At 34.2% G+C, this 23,961-nt stretch overlaps 1 protein-coding gene across 3 annotated transcripts in view; it reads right to left on the bottom strand.

Moving 5' to 3' along the window:
• The window catches only part of crb (cell polarity complex component crumbs), a 249,974-nt gene that overhangs the window by 6,904 nt on the left and 219,109 nt on the right, over positions 1 to 23,961 (bottom strand). For all 3 annotated transcript variants that reach the window (XM_081764729.1, XM_081764731.1, XM_081764730.1), the window contains 6 exons: positions 22,879 to 23,871; positions 18,517 to 18,710; positions 8,356 to 8,504; positions 7,296 to 7,446; positions 5,568 to 5,734; positions 3,155 to 3,256 (listed from right to left, as the gene is read on the bottom strand). In XM_081764729.1, the coding sequence (XP_081620855.1) occupies positions 3,155 to 3,256; positions 5,568 to 5,734; positions 7,296 to 7,446; positions 8,356 to 8,504; positions 18,517 to 18,710; positions 22,879 to 23,871 (1,756 nt within the window). The remainder of the gene's footprint in view (positions 1 to 3,154; positions 3,257 to 5,567; positions 5,735 to 7,295; positions 7,447 to 8,355; positions 8,505 to 18,516; positions 18,711 to 22,878; positions 23,872 to 23,961) is intronic.

Here is a 23,961-nt window from a genome sequence, read left to right as displayed (position 1 = left end):
TTCTGTATTGAGCTCAATTTCACATAAATGATTTAAGAACATCGCTGGAGGAATGTAATACAACACCATATGGCGGTGATATAAATAAATTACTAACAAATGCAAATACGAAATCTTTCACCAACCATACTTTAGTGTTTCCTAACTAATTACTTCGTTAACCATGAACTTTAATTGAATTACAGGAAAACTGAAACAATGAATTCTCGAAACGCACTGTATTCAAACTGTAGAACACCACGCAAAGAGTACAAAAGTGACTGACTGGACCGGGACACGAACCCGGAACCTCTGGCATACCGTACCGATTCGTTAATCACTATGCCATCCAGTCAGCTTCCCAAAACAGCCACCCACTCTCTCACTCTCGAGGTCGATCCTCTCATTTCTGATCACGTTGGTTGTACCATAGCCCTCTGCTGCGAGTGGACAATCCTGTGTCAATATTGATTTCTACTCTCTTTCCCAAAAAAAATTTTCAGGACTTCGACACAGGAAGGTATAACAGGATTGCAATTGTAGATTCAAAACTCTCAACAGTGAAATGGAAAGTACAATAGCTTATGCAGTGAATATTAATGCAAGTACAGTATTAATACACAAAGTGGAGCGTAATGTGCGTCTTTTCTTTTTTATTATTATTATTATTTTATTTTATTTTATTTATTTATTTTGGGGGCATCTCAACTCCCCTTATAGCCACCCGATCCACCCACATCCAGCACATGTATTTTCATTCTTTCTATATGACATTTTAATTGTACACAGAACAAATTTACAAACAACAAAAATTTATTTTTCGTACATGGCATCTTCATTGCGTGATAGTGTGATAGATATAATTAGGGGGAAAAAAGGAAATATAGTACAAGTTTTTCAACTGAGTATAGAGTTGTGTGATTTTCTCATCTATAGGCATAATCTCTTTCTTCCTTAGTGAAGATGCCTTACGGATAGCATTTGACTTTATCAATAAAATAAAGCAAGACTTCTGTTCTACTTCATGTACACGCTGGTTTGTTTCAGTCTCCAAAGCTTCATTTGTTTCCATCAATTTCCCTTTCTTTCTCTGCAGCTGGTGCATATTTTCACTTATCTCTTTCTTCTTGCTTTGCACTTGACTTTCTCTTTCAATTCGTGATCTTGATTGAAGTAAGGTATTTACGGGAAATGTTGTCATACACCAATATATGGAGGATTGATACTGGTACATACACAGTTTGTATAGAATAGTGCAAGTGAAGACATTATCCAAGAATGGGTTGACAGCATAGTGAATGAAAGAAGAAGAGTTCTCCCAGCCAACCACCCTGTCGGTAGAAAGAAGGCTCACCAACCACCCACACATGCAGGATCATGACAAATTATTATTCAGCACAAAAACAGGAATAGCAATCAATTAAAATCTTCATTATAATTATTAAAAAAAAAAAAAAAAAAATCTTACATTCAGTAGTTTTGTAAATTTCAAGGACAGAAATGCATTTTCAAGGACATTTCCAGTATGTTTCCAGGACAAAATCAATTCAAGGACATTTCTAGTATGTTTCCAGGACAAAATCAATTCAAGGACATTTCCAGTATGTTTCCAGGGCAAAATCAATTCAAGGACGTTTCCAGTATGTTTCCAGGACAAAATCAATTCAAGGACATTTTCAGGTTTTCCAGGATTTTCAAGACGAGTGCGAATCCTGCGAGCACCTTATGGCAGTTGTAATTTCATACATACTAATGAAAGGAGGAAACAACCGATTTTGGGGCCTATGGTACAACCCACATGGTCCGAGATGAGATCACGACCTCAAAAGTGAGAGAGTGAGTGGCTGTCGTGAGAAGCGGACTGGGTGACGCAGTGGTTAAGAGTCTTCATCCCGGCGAAATTAAAATACCGCCAATTTTACAGTAATTATGTGATATCTTCAAATAGATAAAAGATAATTGAAATGTGGAACAAGAGCGCCCTAGACAATATTATTTTGCGTGAGGTACCGTTATCACAAGTCAACTAGTGGTTCTCCGTTTTCAGCTGTTTAGAAACGCGAAAATAAATACCGATTTTCAAAATGGCTCGAAATCGAAAGCAGATAAGTGAGTCGTGTTAACGGTATCTCATGTAAGATAACATTGTCTAGGGCGCTCTTGTTCCACATTTCGATTATTTTTTTATCTATTTGAAGATATCACATAATTACTGTAAAATTAGCGGTATTTTAATTTCGTCGGGATGAAGACTCTTAACACATCGGCACGGTATACCTGAGATCCCCGTCCAGTCAGTCACATTTTCACTCTTTGCGTTAGAATTCGCACCTACAGAGGATTTAGCGTGTATAAATTAATTAATTAATTAATGGTTGTTTTCTTCTTTCATTAGTAGGTAGAACCTTAGTTGGAAATGTTATACCAAAAATACACACTGAAATTAAATTTTACTATTGAATTACAAGGGTCATAAAGATTACTTTACTAGTTGTCATGTGTTTTTATATTATAATGTTTCATTCAAACGTAAGATAAATACGGAATTATATTTTGGAAGAAAGCTACCACTGTTAAACAGAGAAACGTGCGATAGGAATTATAGGTAATAAGAAACCTTATTATTCCTGTCGGAACTATCCAAAGAACATTCAATGTTAACATTATGTTTATATGGGGTTTTGTATATAAAAAGAATTCTAAATAATTTACTATAAACAAAAGGTTTACCTTTGTGACACTTGAAAATGAAAAAAAAAAAAAAAAAGTTATATACATTTCCTTTATAATAGCACTGTTTTCCACAAGAGCATATAACATGTTGATGCATCTCTCTAGAACATACTACTTTCGAATACATATCTAAAAACGCGGTGTCTTTAGTAAAGCTAAACAAGAAAGTAGAAGATATCTACTGATGAATTTCAACAATAATACTGCGCAGAATAATTTGTAATCATTAATTGCAACGTATATTTAGCATGTTACGTTATGATTTTTATTTAAATTTAAACAGCGGTGGATGCTATTATAACAATTTTATTCTTCTTTCTATGTTATGTATTAATATAATGCGATGCAACAAACTTTCTGAATATCACTTAAATAATACAGCGGCTAGCACTATCATAAAAATATAAATAATACATAAGTTACTACAGAAAATAATACTCACTTCTGTGCAGTTTTTTCCACTGAAGTTTTCGCATATGCACTTGTAATCGGAAAAGTCATCGCACACAGGTTCACAAATGCCTTCATTTTCGCAAGGTGGCTCCTGAAGACGAGAAAAACAATAAAAGTTACACATTGGTTATAAAAACATAATTAGTAACACAATCTACTCCGAACTTGCTATATTTAGGGTTAATCTCTCCTGAAATGCCAAAATGCGGACACATTCTCACCTGGCTAACTCGTCATATAAACATTAACCATTTACAATGTACTGGCTGATATGCTGATGTAATAAGCATATAATAAGCTCATAAAAAACATAATTAGCACAATAATAATAATAAAAAAAAAAAAACGATCAGAGCGTGCCTAGATTTAACCATTTAAATATATGTTCACAAAACACTAGCAGAGAAAAAGCTCAGCAGAAAGAACCGGAAGCATAGATACATAAGGAATGGAAAAAGAACCCGATAAGACGCCCTACGAGAGCAATTGATACTTCAAAATAGTCCCTACGCTCCTCATTGAGTACTGTTACCAATGCGATAGACCACATTAGGAAGTTATCGAACTTAGAACATGTGGATGTAGAAGTTAACTTTGGAAAATGCATGCTGAGTCAAATTTTTACTCTCAAAATACGGACATGTCCACATAAATACTGACGTATGGTAACCGTACCTGTATTGCAAAACAGAAAATAATTGTACTATACGCATTTTAACTAGAAAGTGAGTGCAGGCAACATGTTCTCGAAATGAAATTAAATTTCATACTAGCCTTGAAAATGCGTGTTCGAAAGTTGATTTACATCTGAATTATTCGAACAACTTAACTACTTTACTCCTCTGGGGGAATTGTGGAGACTATATATTGATTATTGTATGTACTGGATTGGCTGGTTTAAACCAACATGGTTTAGACCATGGTTTAAACCAGCTGTTAAAAAAAAAAAAAAGAAAAAAAAATGTTTGTAAAAGTGTAAGTATTCGTAAAATCTTGATGAACACACATTTGTGGATTATCACGTTTCACTCCCGTATATTATGCGTATTATATTCAGAATTAAATTCCCCATTCACTACTCAGAGATTATACTACAAAAGCAACTTTTTTTTTTTTTTTTTTGTAAGTTTAGGAATGTTTCTTTCGTGATTTTTTATGCTTTGTCATTATTGTTATGTAATTGCAATCAAGAAAAAATCTAATTATTGTTTCGTTTTAATAATGTTTACTATTGATAAAATACATCGAAATCCCGTACATTTTGGGGGGCGGGGTTTTACAAACCCCACGAGAGGCATTTATTGAAATCAGAAGTGTCTTTGGCATATATTTATGTATAAATGGGTCAGAGCCAAAGTAGACTCAAATAATTCGTATCTTTATTCACTTTTGTTAGTGATATGCAAATTAAGTCGTTGTATTCCTTTAACTTGGACTAATAAAAGTCGTAGTGAACTAACTTGGACTAAATTAGTTCTTCTACACTCTGCAGTATTTTGAAATTGTCCATACGTAATTCTGTATAATGGTTTCACTTGTGCAACTGTTTATCCTTTGTCCTTCTGAAATGACTCTTGACAATTATATTAACAAGTATGTAAAGATCAGTACAACGTATTTTTATCAGGAGTCCTTCGTGAGTAAGTCGGCAGACGTATCGCATTTGTGGCCAATTAGTCCCGGTTTCGAAGGACAATTTCTCTCGGATGTAAGCCGAGAAGCGGTATGGATTCGCTTTAAGCTTATGTGACCCCTTCCAGCATAACCCGGTTGTTGCATAGTAACACTAAGGCGAAACAAACTTATTTCTGCCCGTATGTGATATAAATTCATAGAGCAAATTATTTAAACCAAAAAAGCAACTGGTTTAAGGGTTTAATCCAAAAAAACGGTTTTTTTGTTTTTTTCAATAAAAACCATGGCTTTTGCCAACCCTGACTGTTAGTGTTGGTTAGAAAAGAATCTTCATTGAAAAAAATAAAAAAAAGACAGGAAAGCAATTCTGTTATGATATGGCAAGCATTCTTTTTATATGTACAAAGAAGAAATTATCATTCTCATAAGGATGGCCGTATTTCATATTCTGTGAACCGGCAGAGGAGTTAATTGATGTAATCATGATGTTTCACTGAGATTAAAAGAAACTTTCAATTTCTAGTGTAATCTTACTTCGCCCTTTACACATTTTGTGAAACCAGTATTTTTGCAAAGGTGTATGAACTTCATTTCTATTGACACTACTAAATAAATAAAGATAAACATATAAATAACGGGAAATTCGGAAGTTGCAAGCTTCAGTTCTGATATGTCTATTGATCGACTAATAGGCTGAAGATCGAATATTCATGTTTTCGTTAGGTACTACTGATGTGTAATTTACTTCCAGAACAATCAGTACTTACAAGTTCACATATGTTGCGCATTGTACAGTTCACACCGCAAAACCCTTCTGAACACTCGCATTTGTAGCTGCCATAGGTGTTAATACAATTTGCCATAAGATCTAGATCATTACATGGATTCACGTCGCATTCGTTTATATCTTCCTCACAGGTATCACCTTTGAAGCCTATTAAATAAAGCAGAAAAGAAAAGTTTAAGTATATTAGCAAATATGCTTAAATATATTACAATATATTTAAATAAAATTACAGCATATTAGCAAACATTATAGCATATACTGTTATTACTGTTATTAAATTACGCTCGTAAATTTAGAAGCTTCCGTGTACCACAATCGCATACCATACACGAAATGTGATTCCTAATCGTAATTTTTCCTTCCCTTTTCCATTTTACGGATATTCTATAGCTCATATCATACTTCTAATAAGGTAACTTCGACTAGTTTTTAACCTATTTTAAACTATCACAGAGTTCACACTAAATTTTGGTATTGATTTCAGTGGCGGATCTAGCCCGGGCCGGATGGCCCTGCCCGCCAGTTTTTTGAGTGATTAACCCCTTACCGCATACCGTGCCATATATGGTACATACCCTTTTTTCACTTTAGCTTTTTTGTGATTTATCAAAGGCATCAAATGACTGTTTTGTCTGCTGTGTGAGATATTGACATGTATGAATAAGAGATTTTGGTGTCATCTGGCATGTTCTTTGTGAGTTGTAAGTGTGTCATATATGGCACTTACTTATTTCTCGTCGGAATTAAGTGAAAAATCTAAATTTCAAGTTTTAATTCATTTTTCAAGTTCCCATATGAGGATTTCCAATACTGATTTTTTCCTAAAAGAAAAAAAAAATCATGCAGAAAGGGGTTAAAATAATTTAAGCTATTATTTATATATTTTTGGAAGTTTATAGCAAACTCATGACATACCTATCATAATCTCGGTTCTGACTGCCCCCCCCTTCCCCTTTTTTATCTTCTAGATCCGCTATTGACTAATTTCTCTGAATTTCCATGACTGAATAAGTAAATTTTCCCTGATCCGCGACACTGTGACACTAGCATTTATGGTTAGATTTTTTTTTAGAAAAAATAATTTTTCAACCGGCTTCCACTATTCCAATAGCCATCTAACGCTTTGCTCTTACAAGCAGTATATATGTGAAGGTGTCCGTTACGAAAATACAACAACAATACACACAATCTGCTAGTTATAAGATGTGTTCAAAAAATATGGTGAAAATATATATATATATATTTAGCAGCAACTGCTGAGGCTACAACCATTTGATGTAATTTCTCCGATAGCCTGATCCCTTGAGACATACAGCATTAAGTTGCAACACGTTCTGACTTGTCAGTCAACGTCCAGAGCCGCTACAGTGAGGTTGTGTTTACCGTGTCTGTCGCGCATCATAGATTTTGAACAACGCGTGAACATTAAGTTCTGTTTCAAGTTGCAAAAAAAAGTGCCAAAGAAATTCATGAAATGTTGAAATTGGTGTATGGCGATAATGCTGTAACTCTGAAGACTGTTTACAAGTGGTATGAGCGATTTAAAAGCTGAAATGAGTCGGTAGGAGACAAGACAGTCGTGGATAATCTATTTCTATTATTACTATTATTATTAATTATTTACCTATTAAAAATTTGATACACAGATTAGCTCTAGATGATATTTCATTTCATTTATGTACTATATATGATGAAGATTTAGACTTACCAGTTCCATGGCAATCGCACTTAAAGGCATTTATTAAATCTATACATTTTCCTTTATTTTTGCACAGTGGCTGTCGTGCAAGTTTACAATCGTCAATATTCTCTTCGCAGAAAAGACCTGTAAATCCTTTCGGACACTCGCAAATTGGTTCCTAGAATAAAAATGAAACAAAATTGTTTTAATTTCGAATATACATAAATATGTGAGACAATAATATCTGAAGGAAAGAAATTTTGATCTCCCTCGGATATTTTGGTTGTATATAGCTCAAATGAGCCTTCATTTTTGATTTCTTGTACGATCACACGTCTTAATTTTTCGCTTTGTACTATCTGTGAAATCCGTTTTAAATAATGCATGCATTTGTTCCATTTTTCCCATAAGAGTGAGTATTATTATTGTATCACTTATAAAATTAATACTAAACATACGTGATTTACCTAGGTAAATATAGGCAACAGGATGCAAGTTTGAAAAAAATGGAGGGGTTAAAAGCTAATGTCACTGAGGCACAACCACCTCCTTTTGCATAATAGGAAAATAAAAATGCAATCAAGCTCCCTAAAGCAAATTCATATGAAATTGTAGGATAAATTAAATTTGACATTTTTCACAATGCAGTGAAAGTGGTGTTTTTATGTTTACCTGGCACCTCTACTTATGTAGAACATGATTTTTCGTTTCGCCTCTCAGTTAGAACACTAAGATCTGTTTCAATGGTGAAACTGAACTTCCATCATAGTATATGATAATATACACTATAATATTATTCAAATGAAGAATGGAGAAAAATATAATATAAATTAATACTAATAGCATAAAACACTAGCTTCTTCATAGCTAAGCCCCATGTTAGTAACCGTCACTCTGTTAGTTTTACTGTGTGCATATCCTACTTCCCAAATTTGTTGCACTCGTCATTATGGAACTGCTTACACGAAAACGAAAGTGATAAGCGTAGTGAGAAGGTTTAAAACAAATTGTCAATTAGCATACTGAAATCTAGGTTCGAAGCAGTAGTTTATATAATGTTACTTCTCGAATTCAGAATAACACTTACCATTCCTGACTCGTTGCAGTATCCACCATTCAGGCATCTCTGCGTTGTGTTACAGTCCGGAATATCACACTTACAATATGGAATATTACAATACGGGCCCTCAAATCCTTTTGCACAGTAACAGGTAAAGTTATTCATTGTACGAGGATCTAAAATAGTAATAATAATAATAATTACAATAAAAACATATTTAGGTAGACGATACGAAATATACAGGACGTTCCTTACGTCAGGCATCACATGCGAGACAAAGAACAATGCACTGCGCCACACTTGTAGAACGTACTATATAAGCACCTAGTTCCCCCCTATATTTACATATTACATAAAAACAAATTCACTTTTAACTGTAAAAATGGATAATTGTTATAAAACTATCTGTTAAATCTACGGAAACAATGGGACGTTGACATGGAAAAGCATGCAAGTAACCAAAACGGAAGTCGAAAATCAGTATATTGGCGGATAAGATACTAAGAACTCATGCCATGGCATAATAAAGCCAATTAAGTCGCTAGACGAAACAGTTTAGCTTCTGTAGCTCTCCAAAGATGGCGTTAGCGGCGACTGTGAGGGCTTTGGCACAAATGCTTTTGTTTGTCCTTTAAAATTTGGTTTCTGTAGCTTCCATACTTTTCCATGTCAACGCCTCAATTATTAAAAATATAATAAAAAAAAGCGAGAAGAACTTCACATAGTAACACACAGGCACAAAATGACAAGTACTATTTTAGAGTTATACATGTATCTTTGTAAAAATAAAGAAATAACAGGATTTCCGAGTTTTCGGCTACAAGTAAGACAAGTGCATTACTTTACAATGGAAAGCTACTATAATCCACGCTTTCTAAGAAAATTATATAATGAAATAAATAGTTAAATAACCCTTACCTTGTATTAAAATCTTAAGTATCCGTCCAATCCTCACTAATACAATGTGTAATGTATTCAGAATCTAGTCATTTATAAAATATTATTATTATTATTATTATTATTATTATTATGTTCCCTTGCTTTGGTTATTATTTTACTTCACGGCATTGTAGTTTTGTTTTTACGAATTTAATTTTTCACTTGTTATCAACTGGAGCATGCTGGGAGTTTGCTGGCTCGCCATGTAAAAATTCTCAGATGCTTCAGTTGACGTAATTGTCTGGTGAGTTAACTTCATTTTTTTTAATAGCTCATCAATTATCTATAGTTTTGTGATAGTATAATCGAGTCTTGCCAGTAATATATGTATTGCAGATAAGTTTAAAATATATACATATATATATATTTATGTGAATCTTACGAGTATTAGTTCATGAATTTTCATATAGAATAATTATAATTTATTTATTATTTTTTTTTTCTGTGTGGCTGACGCCATTTTTGTAACAAAAAGAAGAAGGACTATTGTGTCCTCGTGGTTAAGGTAATTTTGAACAAAACTAAAAATGTTACATATCCACAACTTAGAGTTGACAAAACTAAATTGCGTTTAGTTTCTTGTTGAATATTTTTGATAATTAAAGATTATATGTACAATTGTTAATTTTTGACTTTTTTTAATATTTCTAAAAATCAGCAGTATAACCTCTATAGTATGTAAAATTCATGTATGTATTTTGGCCAGAAACTAAATTAGATTCTCGGGAAGTTAAATAACTCATCCAGATGTGTGGCTGTTTTGTCTCTCTGGCCTTACAGCCTGCTTTCCAATACATGTTTGGATTTATTCAATTTTGTCTTGGGTGGGTTGTGGGGGTGGAGAGAGGAAATGGTTACATATAATAGATTACGTCAACTCACTCTCGTATGTTTTTGTTTCTGGCCTTTAATCGAAGTAGCTCGGGGGCATGTAGTCTTTGCTATTACTTCTATTTGTTTGATAGTGAAAGAAACCTGTCTGTTTCTCGTGTTATCAATTGGATTATAAACAACAGGTGTAGATTGCTGGTGTGTAGCCTTGAACTTACGAATACAGGTACGTGCTATTATTTAATAGGAAAAAAAAACAAAAAGCGACAGCTATATTGTTATGGTTTTACAAACTTCATTTATTTGTTTTGCCAACAAATATTTGTAATAATTCATAATGTCAGAATCTGAAGAAGATAAGGACTTGCACCTTACTCGTTCCGGAAAGGTATGGGGTTCAAAACCCGAGGCGAAGTCACAAGTTACTCAAACCGATTTTGTGTCAGGAGGTGATAGTGGGACTAGTAAACATATGAAAGGCGGACCAACGCTACCTCATATGAATGAGAGTTCGGATTCAATCCCTCATAGCAAATTAGAACAAAATGTACAATTGAAGCTTATTGATATGCATGTGAATCAACTTCCGATGTGCGATGGTACAGTGCCCGCCCAATTGTATACCTTTTTAGTCCAATTGAGTGAATTGGACGAGTTGAACATTTTTCCTTTCGAATGTTTAATGTTGGCAGTGAGATCCAGGATGAGAAATCCTCTTAGTGATATTTTTACTGAAGTGTGTTCTTTAGCTAGCGCTTGGACCCTGTATGTAGGCACGTTGTTCGGCAGTTAATTTCAGACTGTGCTCAACATCACCTTATCGTTACTAACTTTTATCGTCCCCAAGCTCCATGTGAACGTATTAAGGATTATGTAAAGAGGGTGTGTACTAGTGTAAAAATTTTAGATCTTACAGTGGATGAAGAAAGTATATTGCGTGCTATTGCTTTGGGTGTTACTCCCAGTGTTAGGGAGAAATTATTCTATGCTGGAATGCCTAAATCCATGAGAGATTTTGAACAATTATTGGAACAGTATATGAAGCATGAACTTTATTCTCTGCAATTCAATAATTCGTTTCAACCCACATCGTCTTCTACGAGAACTGCTACTGAATGTGCTTCCCCCTCGTTTCATAAATCGAGATCGGGGCATTATTTTTCTCCAAAAGGTGGTAGAACTTTTCACAATAAAGATAGTGCTGCGCGCTTGCCTTCATCTTCCTTTAATTCTATGAACACAAAAGGACATTCGTATAATACGGAAGGCCAGGGACGCTTCAGTACCATTTCACAAGAGACTAATAGAGGTGTTTATGTGTTAATTAAGTTGTTTAGTAAACAATATCATGCTTGTATAGACTCAGCATCTTCAATCAATTTAATAAATAATGAGGTGTTTCAGTTTTTGAAAACAAAAATGAACTTAAAAATTATTCCTAAAATATTTAAAGGAAAGGCAGTTAATAATACCGAACTTGTGTTAGACAAGTGTGTACGATTCAGTTTTAAAATCCAAAACAAACTTATTAGTGTGCGTTCATTTGTCTATCCAGAACTTGAATTTCCTGTTTTATTGGGTTTGGAATTTTTGAATGATGCTCAGTGCTACCTGGACTTTAAGAGTAAATCTTTAAAACTTCAACGCTATCAACTGTCTATTCCCCTACTTACGGGAATAACTCAACTCCCCCCACCCTCCCCTGGATCTTTTTCCAACATGGATACTGGTGCCTTTGATTCTACTTGCAGGAAGTCTGTCGATGAAGGGCACCCAATACACGCTCTTTTTGGGGATGCTGTCACCTCAGATACTTCCTGCGCTGTTCGAATGTTTAACAATGCAAAGGATCGTCGATCTAAGGCTATAACTGTTTATTCTGTTGCTGGGGCACAGTGGAAGGATTTACATTCTCGGCTATCTGAGGGGAATCTGATTCCTGGCGTTTCTGGTGAGGTGGATGTCCCGGTAAGATACGCCACTGACATACAAAAACAGCAGGTGAGGTCTTTATCTATTAATAATTATGAGAATCGAGAGTCCACACGTTCAGCGAGTGCTTATCATTTGCCACCGAAAAATGAATGTTTATCAACAAAAAGACAAAAGAAAAATAACAGCTGTTTTCCTATACACCTGTTTGTGCCAGACATTCAACCAGTGGAATATGAAATGTACTGTTGTAGTGTTGATAATGCAGCCAATTTGGCTCCTTGTGTTGATACGAATAGTATTATAAATAGTGTTGATAAAAAGTTGCTTGTTTCAAATCCTACATTAAGTTCGTTTGTTCAATATATGTGTGATGAATTTAAAGAAGTTCTTACAGATAAAATAGGTAAGGTTACCAATTTTGAATATCACTTAAAATTAAAGGATAACACTGTTGTTTGTGAAAAACAGTATCCGCTGTCGAAAGCTCACAGAAACGAGATGAGAAAATTTATATAAGAATATAAGCGTAATGGGGTCATTCAAGAAGCGAATTCTGATTACCGATCTCCTTGTTTCATTGTTAAAAATTCCAAAGGTGAAGGGAGAGTAGTTTTAAATTACGCGAAATTAAATGAGCATTTAATGGGTGACAATATGATCTGTCCTAATGTAGAAGAGTGTATGGCTTCACTAGCTAACGCTAAGATAATATCACATATTGATGCCAAACGGAGTTTTCATCAAATTGTCCTTGCAGAAAGTAGTAGGGCCTATACGGCCTTTGCTTTTAAGGGAAAAACCTATGTGTGGAATAGAATCCCTATGGGAATAAAGATAAGAAGTCAAGCAATTACTCGTGTTTTGTATGATGTGCTGGGTGATCTAAAAGGAAAGGGTGTTGATTTCTATATTGACGATATTGTCCTAACTTCTTCTGATGTAGAATCTCACAAGAATTTGTTGCTTGAGGTATTTTCTAGATTGCGTTCTAGAGGGATAACGGTCTCGCCTCAAAAGTGTAAGCTGTTTCAAACTTCTATTCAGTATTTGGGTTTTTTGTTTTCTGATGGTAATGTTTCATTACTCCCTGAGCGTATTGAGGCGATACGTCGATTGCCACCCCCCGTTGTAGAAGAGGGGTTCAGAAATTATTGGGAGCTCTGGGGTATTATGCGAAACATTGTCCTAATTATGCGGAAATAATGTCGCCTATTACTGAGTTAAAATCTCCTCAACGAAAATTTGAGTGGGGGCCTAGGCAGGTCGATGCCTTTAAAAGAATAAAGGAAGCCTTTGAAGAAAATATAATACTAAAGGTTCCTGACTTTAATAAGAGATTTTATCTTCAGGCAGATGCTTCTCTAAAATGCCTGGCTGCGACAATCTCACAAAAGACAACTGATGGTTCAATGCTCCCTATTGCTTTCTACTCTAAACGTTTAAAGGAGGCTGACGCTAATCGTACAATCTTTGAACTGGAACTGCTTAGTATCTTTAATGCGGTGATTAGATTTCAGCAGTTCTTGGTAAATGAATTTACTATCCTTACTGACAATATGAGTTTGGTACATATGTTACGCAATCCTAAGAAAGTATCTCATTATGGTAACATAATTCAAAGACTTTTTGAGTTCAATTTTAAAATTGAACATATTACATCGGGACAGAATTTAATACCGGATTTTCTCACCCGTATTTATGACACCAATTTGTATGATGTGTTAGATGAACCACTGGATGAAGATGTTTATGCTAAGAATTTTATATGTAGTTTGCGAGATTTGCCTCTAGCCTATGGTGATATTAGGAATTATCAAAAAACTGAATATGACACGAAAGACTTATATCAACAAGTGGCTAATAATGGAAATAAGTTGGGTGATTATAGAATAGAAAATGGTATTCTTTACCAGCGAACTAAAGCTCGTAATGTTCAGTATAAAATATTGTTACCTTTGTGTTTGAGAAATATGATCATGAGTTACTATCACGAATTTCAGCTAACGGGCAATCATATTGGTTATTTTAAAACTTTGTGTAAAATTCGTAGGCTTTTCACTTGGCCGAATATGATGGCTGATATCAAGTCTTTTGTAACCACTTGCCATACTTGTCAAATTTCGAAACCTAGACTAGCCAAACCACAAGCGGAATTAATATCTAAATATAATAAGATTCCTAATGGGCATCTATTTGCCGATTTGACTGGTCCTCTATCCACTAGCTCAGGCTATTCTTATGTGTTATTGGTACTTGATAACTGTACACGTTTTTTGCATTTAGTTCCATTGCGGAAGGCCAATAGCACTACTATTACACGCGAATTATATAATATTTTTTGTAAATTTGGGTTCGCGTTTTCTCTCACTACGGACAGGGCTTCTTATTTCACAAGTTATACCTTCAGGTCTTTCCTGCATGGCTTAGGTATTAAGCACATACGTAGTTCACCCTATTTTCCTGGTGGAAACGCCGTGGAACGATACGTGCAGGTTTTGAAAACGGCTATCAGAAGTTATTTTCATGACAAACAAGACAAGTGGTCGAGTTATTTGAAAGAATTGCAATTTGGCATTAATGCGGCAGTTCATTCAGAACTTAAATATAGCCCGTTTCGTTTGTATATGGGAAGAGAACCCATTGATCCCTTGATGGCTAGGTGGGATATTTCTGATAACGATATTGTAGCTCAAGATGCCAAGGATATTTGGTCTAAGGAAAAAGTATGGAAAAAGTATGGAATGAACGAAGACGTATTTATAATAAACGAGTAACTCCAGTAACATTTTCAGAAGGGGATAAAGTGCTGTATCGCTCTCATATTCTGTCGTCTAAGAAAGATGCGATTAATAAATCCTTGTCGCCCTTATGGGTTGGGCCCGTGGTTATTGACTCGTTTTTGAGTAAAAATACAGCTTTGTTATTCAATGAATCTCAAAATAGGAAGTTTCCTTATCATGTATCGTTATTAAAACGCTACTTACCTCGGATGCATGTTAGTGATCCTTAAGGTTTAAGAAGGTCTGGCATGACTACTAGATATATAAAATTCACATATAAATATGTTTCTCTGGTTTTGTTGTGTTAATTGCACTTCATATTTTGTTTTTTGTGGCCACAAAAACGTCAAAATTATTTATATGTAATACTTATTTCCTTTTTGTATATTTTAATGGTCTATTTTCTGAATAAGGTTGGTATCATTCTGGGCCTGAAAAAGTTCAGCCTGATCACCTGAACTTTTTCAGACGGAGGAGGGTGATATGTAATGTATTCAGAATCTAGTCATTTATAAAATATTATTATTATTATTATTATTATTATTATTATGTTCCCTTGCTTTGGTTATTATTTTACTTCACGGCATTGTAGTTTTGTTTTTACGAATTTAATTTTTCACTTGTTATCAACTGGAGCATGCTGGGAGTTTGCTGGCTCGCCATGTAAAAATTCTCAGATGCTTCAGTTGACGTAATTGTCTGGTGAGTTAACTTCATTTTTTTTAATAGCTCATCAATTATCTATAGTTTTGTGATAGTATAATCGAGTCTTGCCAGTAATATATGTATTGCAGATAAGTTTAAAATATATACATATATATATATATATATGTGAATCTTACGAGTATTAGTTCATGAATTTTCATATAGAATATTTATAATTTATTTATTATTTTTTTTCTGTGTGGCTGACGCCATTTTTGTAACAAAAAGAAGAAGGACTATTGTGTCCTCGTGGTTAAGGTAATTTTGAACAAAACTAAAAATATTACATATCCACAACTTAGAGTTGACAAAACTAAATTGCGTTTAGTTTCTTGTTGAATATTTTTGATAATTAAAGATTATATGTACAATTGTTAATTTTTGACTTTTTTTAATATTTCTAAAAATCAGCAGTATAACCTCTATAGTATATAAAATTCATGTATGTATTTTGGCCAGAAACTAAATTAGATTCTCGGGAAGTTAAATAACTCATCCAGATGTGTGGCTGTTTTGTCTCTCTGGCCTTACAGCCTGCTTTCCAATACATGTTTGGATTTATTCAATTTTGTCTTGGGTGGGTTGTGGGGGTGGAGAGAGGAAATGGTTACAAATGATTAAAACGAAAACGTGAAATCTTTGTGTAATATTATTTTTCATTTGATTTTATATTTTTACTTACATTTTCTGTATTTTATTTGACTTATCTCTCTCTGTTTACGTGTTAAAAATTTGCCTGCATCTTTCCGATTTATTTTTTCATTATTATACTATACTTGGATCAAAATAAGAAACGAAACAAATTGACATCTGCATAAGAAAACAAACTGACAACAATGTTATCCTGTTGTCATGCCATAAGAATTTCGCTGTGCTCTCTCCACGTCTGTACACAAATCATTCTGAACACAATGTTACAAGACGCAATATTGAAAAGTTGTTGTCTCTTTCTACAGAACCCATCCTCTTGTTAACTCCACTACAACGTTTACCATTGACTCTTCTCTAGGTGACCTTAACAATCCCGTGGCGTAGCTTACGTTAACACAAATTTCCACGTGTTTTTGAACTATTAACGCGTTTCTAATTTTGATCGCAGTATAATGTAACGAGATAGACGAAATTATTCTAATGTTCTGAAAACGTTTTCATGTACAGAATAATTAAGATATTTCATTGCATAACATTATACGGACTAATCCTCTGCATATTTTGCAAAATATGTACGGGATAGGAATATCGTTCAAAATAAAATTCCTTTGTTTATTACAACTTTCTTTGTGCTCTAAACGTGATTTGGAGAGTTATACATAGAAAATATCGATCAAGTAGTGGTATCTTCATAAAAATTTCTTTATTGGTGGGGAAGTGGAGGAAAGAAAAGAGAGAAGGTTAAACGCATGGGAAGTGGAGGTCAAAAGAAGGGAGTAAAGCTTAAATGCATGTAAAGAAGAGGCCAAAAGAAGAAAACTGAAATGAAATAAAATCTTTCAGTTTAACGTCCCACGATTACGCCCGTCAGGCCAAGGGAGAAGATGATTAAGGCAAGTGAATGACGATGGAACAATTAGTGAATGAGAAAGTGGGAGGAAACGCGAGTACCCCGAGAGAATCCATGGATACAATGTTATTCACCACAAACTTTCTTGCCCGTGGATCGAACCAGGGACCTCACGAACCACAGGTAAGCACTCTACTAATTAAAAGAAGAGAAAGAAGGTTAAACGCACGGGAAGTGGAGGTCTAAAGAGAGAAAAAGTTAAACACATGGGAAGTGGAGGTAAAAGAAGAGAGAAAAAGTTAAAAGTATGGGAAGTGGTGGTCAAAAGAAGGGAGAAAAGGTTAAACGTATGGGAAGTCGAAGTCAAAAGAAGGGGAAAAAAGGTTAAACGCATGGGAAGTGAAAGTCAGGAGGGGGAAAAGGTTAAACGCGTGGGAAGTGAAAGTCAAAAGAAGGGAGAAAAGGTTAAACGCATGAGAAATAGAGGTCAAAAGAAGAGAGAAAATGTTAAACGCGTGGGAAGTGGAGGTCAAAAGAACGGAGAAAATGTTAAATGCATGGGAAGTGGAGGTAAAAAAAAAAAAATGGAATAAAGGGTTAAACATATAGGACGTGGAGATCAAAAGAAGAGAGAAAAGATTAGACACATGAAAATCAAACATGGATGATTTAAATTTACAGAAAATGAATTATATATGTTTTATCTAAATTGCTGAGTTTTTTTAAATCTAAATATGAAATATTGTTCCCTATATTTTTAAAATAGTTCTTTTCAATATTTTGACTGAAGATCATCCGCCTTGATCACGAAGTAAGAATGACATTTTAAACACACAGAAAGAAAGGAGAGATATGAAAGTATTAATTTTGCACTATCCAAAATTATAACTGATTTGTTTAATACTCTATATTAAAAGTACACTGTTAGACACTCAGTGTTCTTCGTATTTTTTAATTACGCATTTAAGTGCGATTTCATATTTGGAAAACGAGAGAAGTAATAAAATCTTAAGAATCAAGCATAACTCTCTCGCAGCAATATGGTTTTTAATCACTAACGTAGCTGGGACAAATGGCGTCGTCCTGTAACCCAGCTCTCCTAAGGTGACATAAAATGGTGGGATAATGCTTGTTCTGTACTAGTTTATCTTGTAAGAAGATCTGTGATCCACCAACTATACTGGATTCAAGCTCTGGTGTGATTCACAGCCCACGTAAATAAGGATTGTGTCCGTAGTTCGTACGAATGTAAAGCGAAACCAAGCAAGTTTAAAAACAAAATAATAAAAGACAAAGATTGGCATTCCGTCTTAAGTTTGACTCCGGCCACAGATTGAAATAATAACTAGCAAGAAGTATTTCAGAAACTAGTTATTTTATTCGTCAAACTATGTCCCATATTTAAGAGGAAAAACTATGATTAAAATTACCGGATTTTTTTAAAAAAATATATTGGTCTTAAAACTAATTAATAAATAAATACGAATGCAAGCTTACCACGAGTAGGAGTATCTATACATGTAGATCCCTTCTTGCACAATCCATTTGCACATGTAACAACTTTCAATGATTCACAATTATCTCCTGTGTACTTCTCCTCACAAACGCATTCGTATCGTCCTAAGAGGTCAGTACAATTTCCATCATTTTGACATGGATTCGATGCGCATTCATCAATTTCTGTTTCACATCTGGAACAATTAATATTATAATGTAAAATTGTGAGCTAATAGAATATTAAGGAATATAAATTAAAGTCCTTACATAAAAAGACATTGGATAACATTGGATAAGAAGGAACTGCATCGTGAGGGACGTGCTAGAGGATATTGTGGTAGGAAAGAGAGGGAGGGGACGAAGGAGACTACAATTAATGGACAATATCAAAACAGAAAAATCGTAGTGAGGACGAAGAGGCTAGCGTAAGACCATGGAGCATGGAAGCTTCTCAGTTGTAGTAAGTGACCTGCCAATAATAGCAGAATACCGACGATGATGATGACGATGACATAAAAAGAAAAGTTATTTTATGAATCAAATTTCACTTGGAAAACATATATAAACAAACTACTCGGTGTTCGTCTAACAAAACCTCTACAAGAAGTGCGTTGATTTGTAAATTATATAATTATATTTTGAGACAAATTAACAATACTTAAGAAAGAAAAAGTTCTCAGTGCCTCTCTGCTACTGCTTCCAATCAAATTATTTATCAAAAGTATATAATATATAATTTACTGTAAATAAAAATTATGATTTCTGAAAAGATTCACAGGACATAAAATCTGCGTCGTGACCGATTTCGTGACAGTCTGCGCATTCAAGATTATCTTTTTTTTTTTTCAACCTTGCACTAAAATACTTACCAAGAGTTTTCACTACACACAAAATCGGAAGAGAATAAAATATTACTATCAAATTTTAGATTTATCCAATCGATCACTTTTACCTATAGGATAGATAAACACAGAATTTCATTCATTATGTCTTTTAAGTAACAATTTATGTCTTTTGGGCTGTAATAATTTTCATTTACAGCTAGTAGACACGCATCTCATGATATGAATAGACTGAAATAATGATGACGTCACTTTCTCTCTATAATTATGATAGCTATCTTTTTTTTTTTTTTTTTTTTTCTAGACAACAGCGTATAGCATAAATAAGAACAATGGCTGTAAAATTATCCACAGTTGACAGCAAAATATTTTTAAAATGAAGTACACTTGACAGCAAAAGATATTGATTAAGGATATGAAAAACACTATTTGGAAAATTTACGAGTAAAATTAGTCACAAAGAAATAATACCGTCTAAAGAACATAATTTATATACGCAGTAGAAATTGCATAATTAATGTAAGCGCTATTACAGCATAGTTCTCACAAGAAGCAGCAATTATACACAATTCAAACTCTAACCTGGAGATTGACGGAATTTTGGCACAATCGTACAACTAAAAGTACAAGGATCGATTTTTTAAAAGAAAAAAAAAAAATATTATCTTCTTTTAGAAAATTGCGAATTCTACCTAGCTACTGGTGCATGTACATTTCTTACGCCCACCCTTTACAATATGGGTGCACCATTATAATAGCTAAAAAGTTACGAAGAAGATGCAGTAAGAAAACATTAGGTTTGCAGTCACTGTGTCCTGAGAATTTTCAATTTAAACCTCGGTGAAAATACATCGAATTTTTCCTATTTTAAGTTAAAGTTAAAGAAATGTAGCTTTATATATTGGCAATACAATATAACACGAAAACATCCAATTATGACTGGTTCAGTATAGATTTAAAACAAGATTTCTGTTTTGCATGCTCAAACAAAACACATGTTAAAAAAGTAATTTTGTTCCCTTTTGCAATATTATATACGATACAGATATAACTGAATCAACATTTTCCAGGATTATTTACATTCAAAATTCAACGATAAAGAAGATGAGTACACTTGAAGACTTAATGAAACCTCAAAATGTATAAATACACAAACCTTACGATATCACAGGGAAGATTTTTCACAAGGCACATGAACTCGTTGATTTTACTTTCAATGCTTGTCATTAACGCATTATTTGCCTAATTATTTTTCTATCTTTTTTTTTCACTCGTGAAAGTACAAGTATTTCTTCTACTGCAATGTTTGGAATCCGGAACTTAACATATTATTTTCACGCTGCATTTAGCTCCTTACACTGTGTTGTTTAGAAAAGAAAATGGCGATCATCATGGCAACTAGAAGGATGTGGCGTCACACTATTTCAAGCCACTAGTAACTGATATATTCAATTTCTATTCTTTCTTATCTTTAATACACTAGTATCACCGCCACCGTCTCGATTTACTGTGTCCTATGTAACACAGTTTGTATGCATATTCTTATGAGCATAATTTAACGTTTTATATTTTACATAGATTCTCTTTGATTAATGAAATCTGTTTAATTACTTATATTCTTGATAAAACTCAAATGAAAAAGTTATTTTAAAATATCTTAATATCTGTGTTAAATGAGACAGTTACTTTGTGTGATATATACACACATATGCATGTTATATTCCTGTGGCGGGGCATCAGCGCATGAGCATTGTCGTCCTGAGGCCTTTTTTCAAAATATCAAGCTTGTAATATGTTCTTTACAAGTCGTAAAATATCATGAAACAAAAATTTTAGAATAATAGTAGTCATTTCTAAATGCTAATGCCGATACCTTTAATTTGTCCTGATTTCCTACAATATATAATGGTGCAATATTTGATTTTGAAAAATTTTACACTAGTATTAAAAGACTATTAGTGTTGAGAAATACGTTCCAGTTGGCGAGGGATTGTTGACTAAGCATTTTCGTTTTTTTCCTCCGAATGCAACATGATATTGTGCGACTGAACAATGAAATGCTGCTACAGAACAGCGAAGTGTGAGACTCTTTTTCTCGTCGTCTTGAATACGACTGTCTGTAACAATTATTGTGACATCACGAATATGATTTGTCGATTATCCTTCCGCTAATTATCCTTCAATGTGTTTCCTCCCACCACGAGAACGCGAACACCTGTTTTGACTGATATACACTTGATATCTTATACAGTTCTGCATTCTCCTTTAAACCGAGGATGAGTACCTTCAATGTATCATAGTCACATCCGTTAGCGAACCTTCATTATTCAGCCACACAACTTCATGTTGCGTCCGAAGAAAGAAAGTGAAAGTCCTTAATCAACAATCCCTCGTCGCCTGGATAACAATACGCATGTACTGATGCCCTGCCACACGAACATCACATACACCTGTAAATACCAAATATAGCGATCTTTATTTCCGGACCTTAAAGGCAGAGGGAAGTAAGTCATTTTTATTAAATTTTCAGGAGAGAGAGAAAACAGTGACTTACTTCTTTTTGCCTTTAAGTGCCTTCAGACTTGTATTCATAATACAACTACAAGCTTTCTAAGAATAAGATATATCAGAACACGCGTTTCAAATCTGGCAATAACTCATTTTCAGGAAAAAAATCACTTACTCCCCTCTGCCTTTAAGGTCCGGATTTCTTATAGACGATCGGCTATTTAGCTACCAAATTTCGTTGACATTTGGCCAGTAGCACCGAGCAATAAAGCACCCCATGCATATATATATATATATATATATATATATATATTAGGAGTAAACATCTAAGTTCCCGTATGCTTACGTCGGGAGCTAAAAAGATTAAATCTTCAGGAATACACTCAACCAAGACACAGTTCAATAAAGAGTTTAAAAAAATCAAGGCTACAATGGTTGAAACAATGAAACAAGAACACTTATCTACAAAGTTTCCACACATTACAATGATAGAAAAAAGGCATGGAAATCGCAAAAAGGAATATAGGATGAAACAAACATGATGCAGAATCGAGAACAATAAAACGGGCAAAGAATCAAGGATCAAAGAGAAATCTCGTACCGAGTAGAATGCTGGAATCGGGAATTCATGATAATGACAACGCCTTTCTAATGTGTGAAACTCTTAGTAAATCAGGTTTTCTAAAGTCTTTTTTTCTACCTAAGAAAAAAAATGTCGAGCTGATGTACATTTATGATCATAACTCACAGAGTTATCACATATTTCTTCATTTTATATTGTCGCACTCCACAAGAACAGCGTCTCTGCAAAACCCAAATTTTGGGACACATAATATATTGCAGATAAGTATAAGAACAAAGAGAAAGACAAATCAGTTAGAACACTGAATAATAATTTGAATATCACTGAACAAAAAACTGAAAGTGAACAAGAAAATGCCCCGTTCCCACCTTTAAGATTCCTAACTTTAATTTCAATCAACCTATTAAAACAAAACAAAAAAGTACTTACAGCCAACCTTCCCAGCCAACTTCACATTCGCATGTATAATTGGCAATACCATCAATACATGTAGCATTATTTTGACACTGGTTTCCATCGCATTCATCGATATTTATAGAGCAATAAGGGCCTTCAAATCCTGGAGAACAATTACATGTATAATTATTCATTGGGTCTTGACACGTTCCGTTGTTCTGGCACTCAAAATCAAAGCACAAAATACACTGAATTTCAACGTAGTTTGTCAGCTCTGAAATCAAATAAAAGTAATCCCTTGTATGATTCGTCGTTCCTAGCTTATCTTGTGGGAAGAAAGGTAAAAGAAGATTCCCAATTCGCAGTTCACCTAAACAGCCCTTGTAGTGATTCGTATGAAGATGCTCTGCCCCATGAATATCAACATCATTGCCTTCCAAAGCAACACTAGTAATTCCACTATCTGTTATTCCTGATTCGTACGAATACAATGTTTGTTTCCCAGTAGTCAAATCGGAATCACCACCACTTCCAACAATGATATTTCCTTTCAGTAACTCGTGCCACGCTTCCAGAGTGAAACTGCCTTTATCAAAAGTCAGCAACTCTTTGTTTTTAAACCCTGCCTGAATAGTATCACCAAACTGAATGGTGAAAGTACTCCACTCGCCAACTCGTTCTTCTCCTTTAGCAAACGATACATTGCCTTCGCTTTCGAATTTCCACGTCACCCGAACTTTATCAGTGTCAACAGATAACGCGAAATAATTAGAGTCCTTGCTGATGTATAGGATCGTTCCGCCAGTGCGACTGCGGTATGTTACTTCGAGACTATCCACCACAGCGTTATTTTCCCAGTTTAAGCCATAATGTAAGGAGGAATTTAATCCATTAAATGTGGCATTTGCAATGCATTCAAATCCATTTTCAAGGTTATGGCATCGACTACCAGTGGGACATTCCTGTAACTGACAAAATTCCATTTCATCACACACTTTTCCTTTGTAGCCTCTGGGACATTTGCAACTGAAAATAAACAAAAGACACATTTAAAAAAAAAAATACAGAAATAAAATTTTACCCAAAAATATAATATAAAAATGTATTTGCTTTCTA

Source organism: Thermobia domestica, chromosome 7 (assembly GCF_964235325.1).
Source record: "Thermobia domestica chromosome 7, izTheDome1.hap1.1, whole genome shotgun sequence".
NCBI lineage: Eukaryota > Metazoa > Arthropoda > Insecta > Zygentoma > Lepismatidae > Thermobia > Thermobia domestica.
Note: the sequence above shows the minus strand (reverse complement) of the source record. Positions and strands in the feature narration are given on the sequence as shown.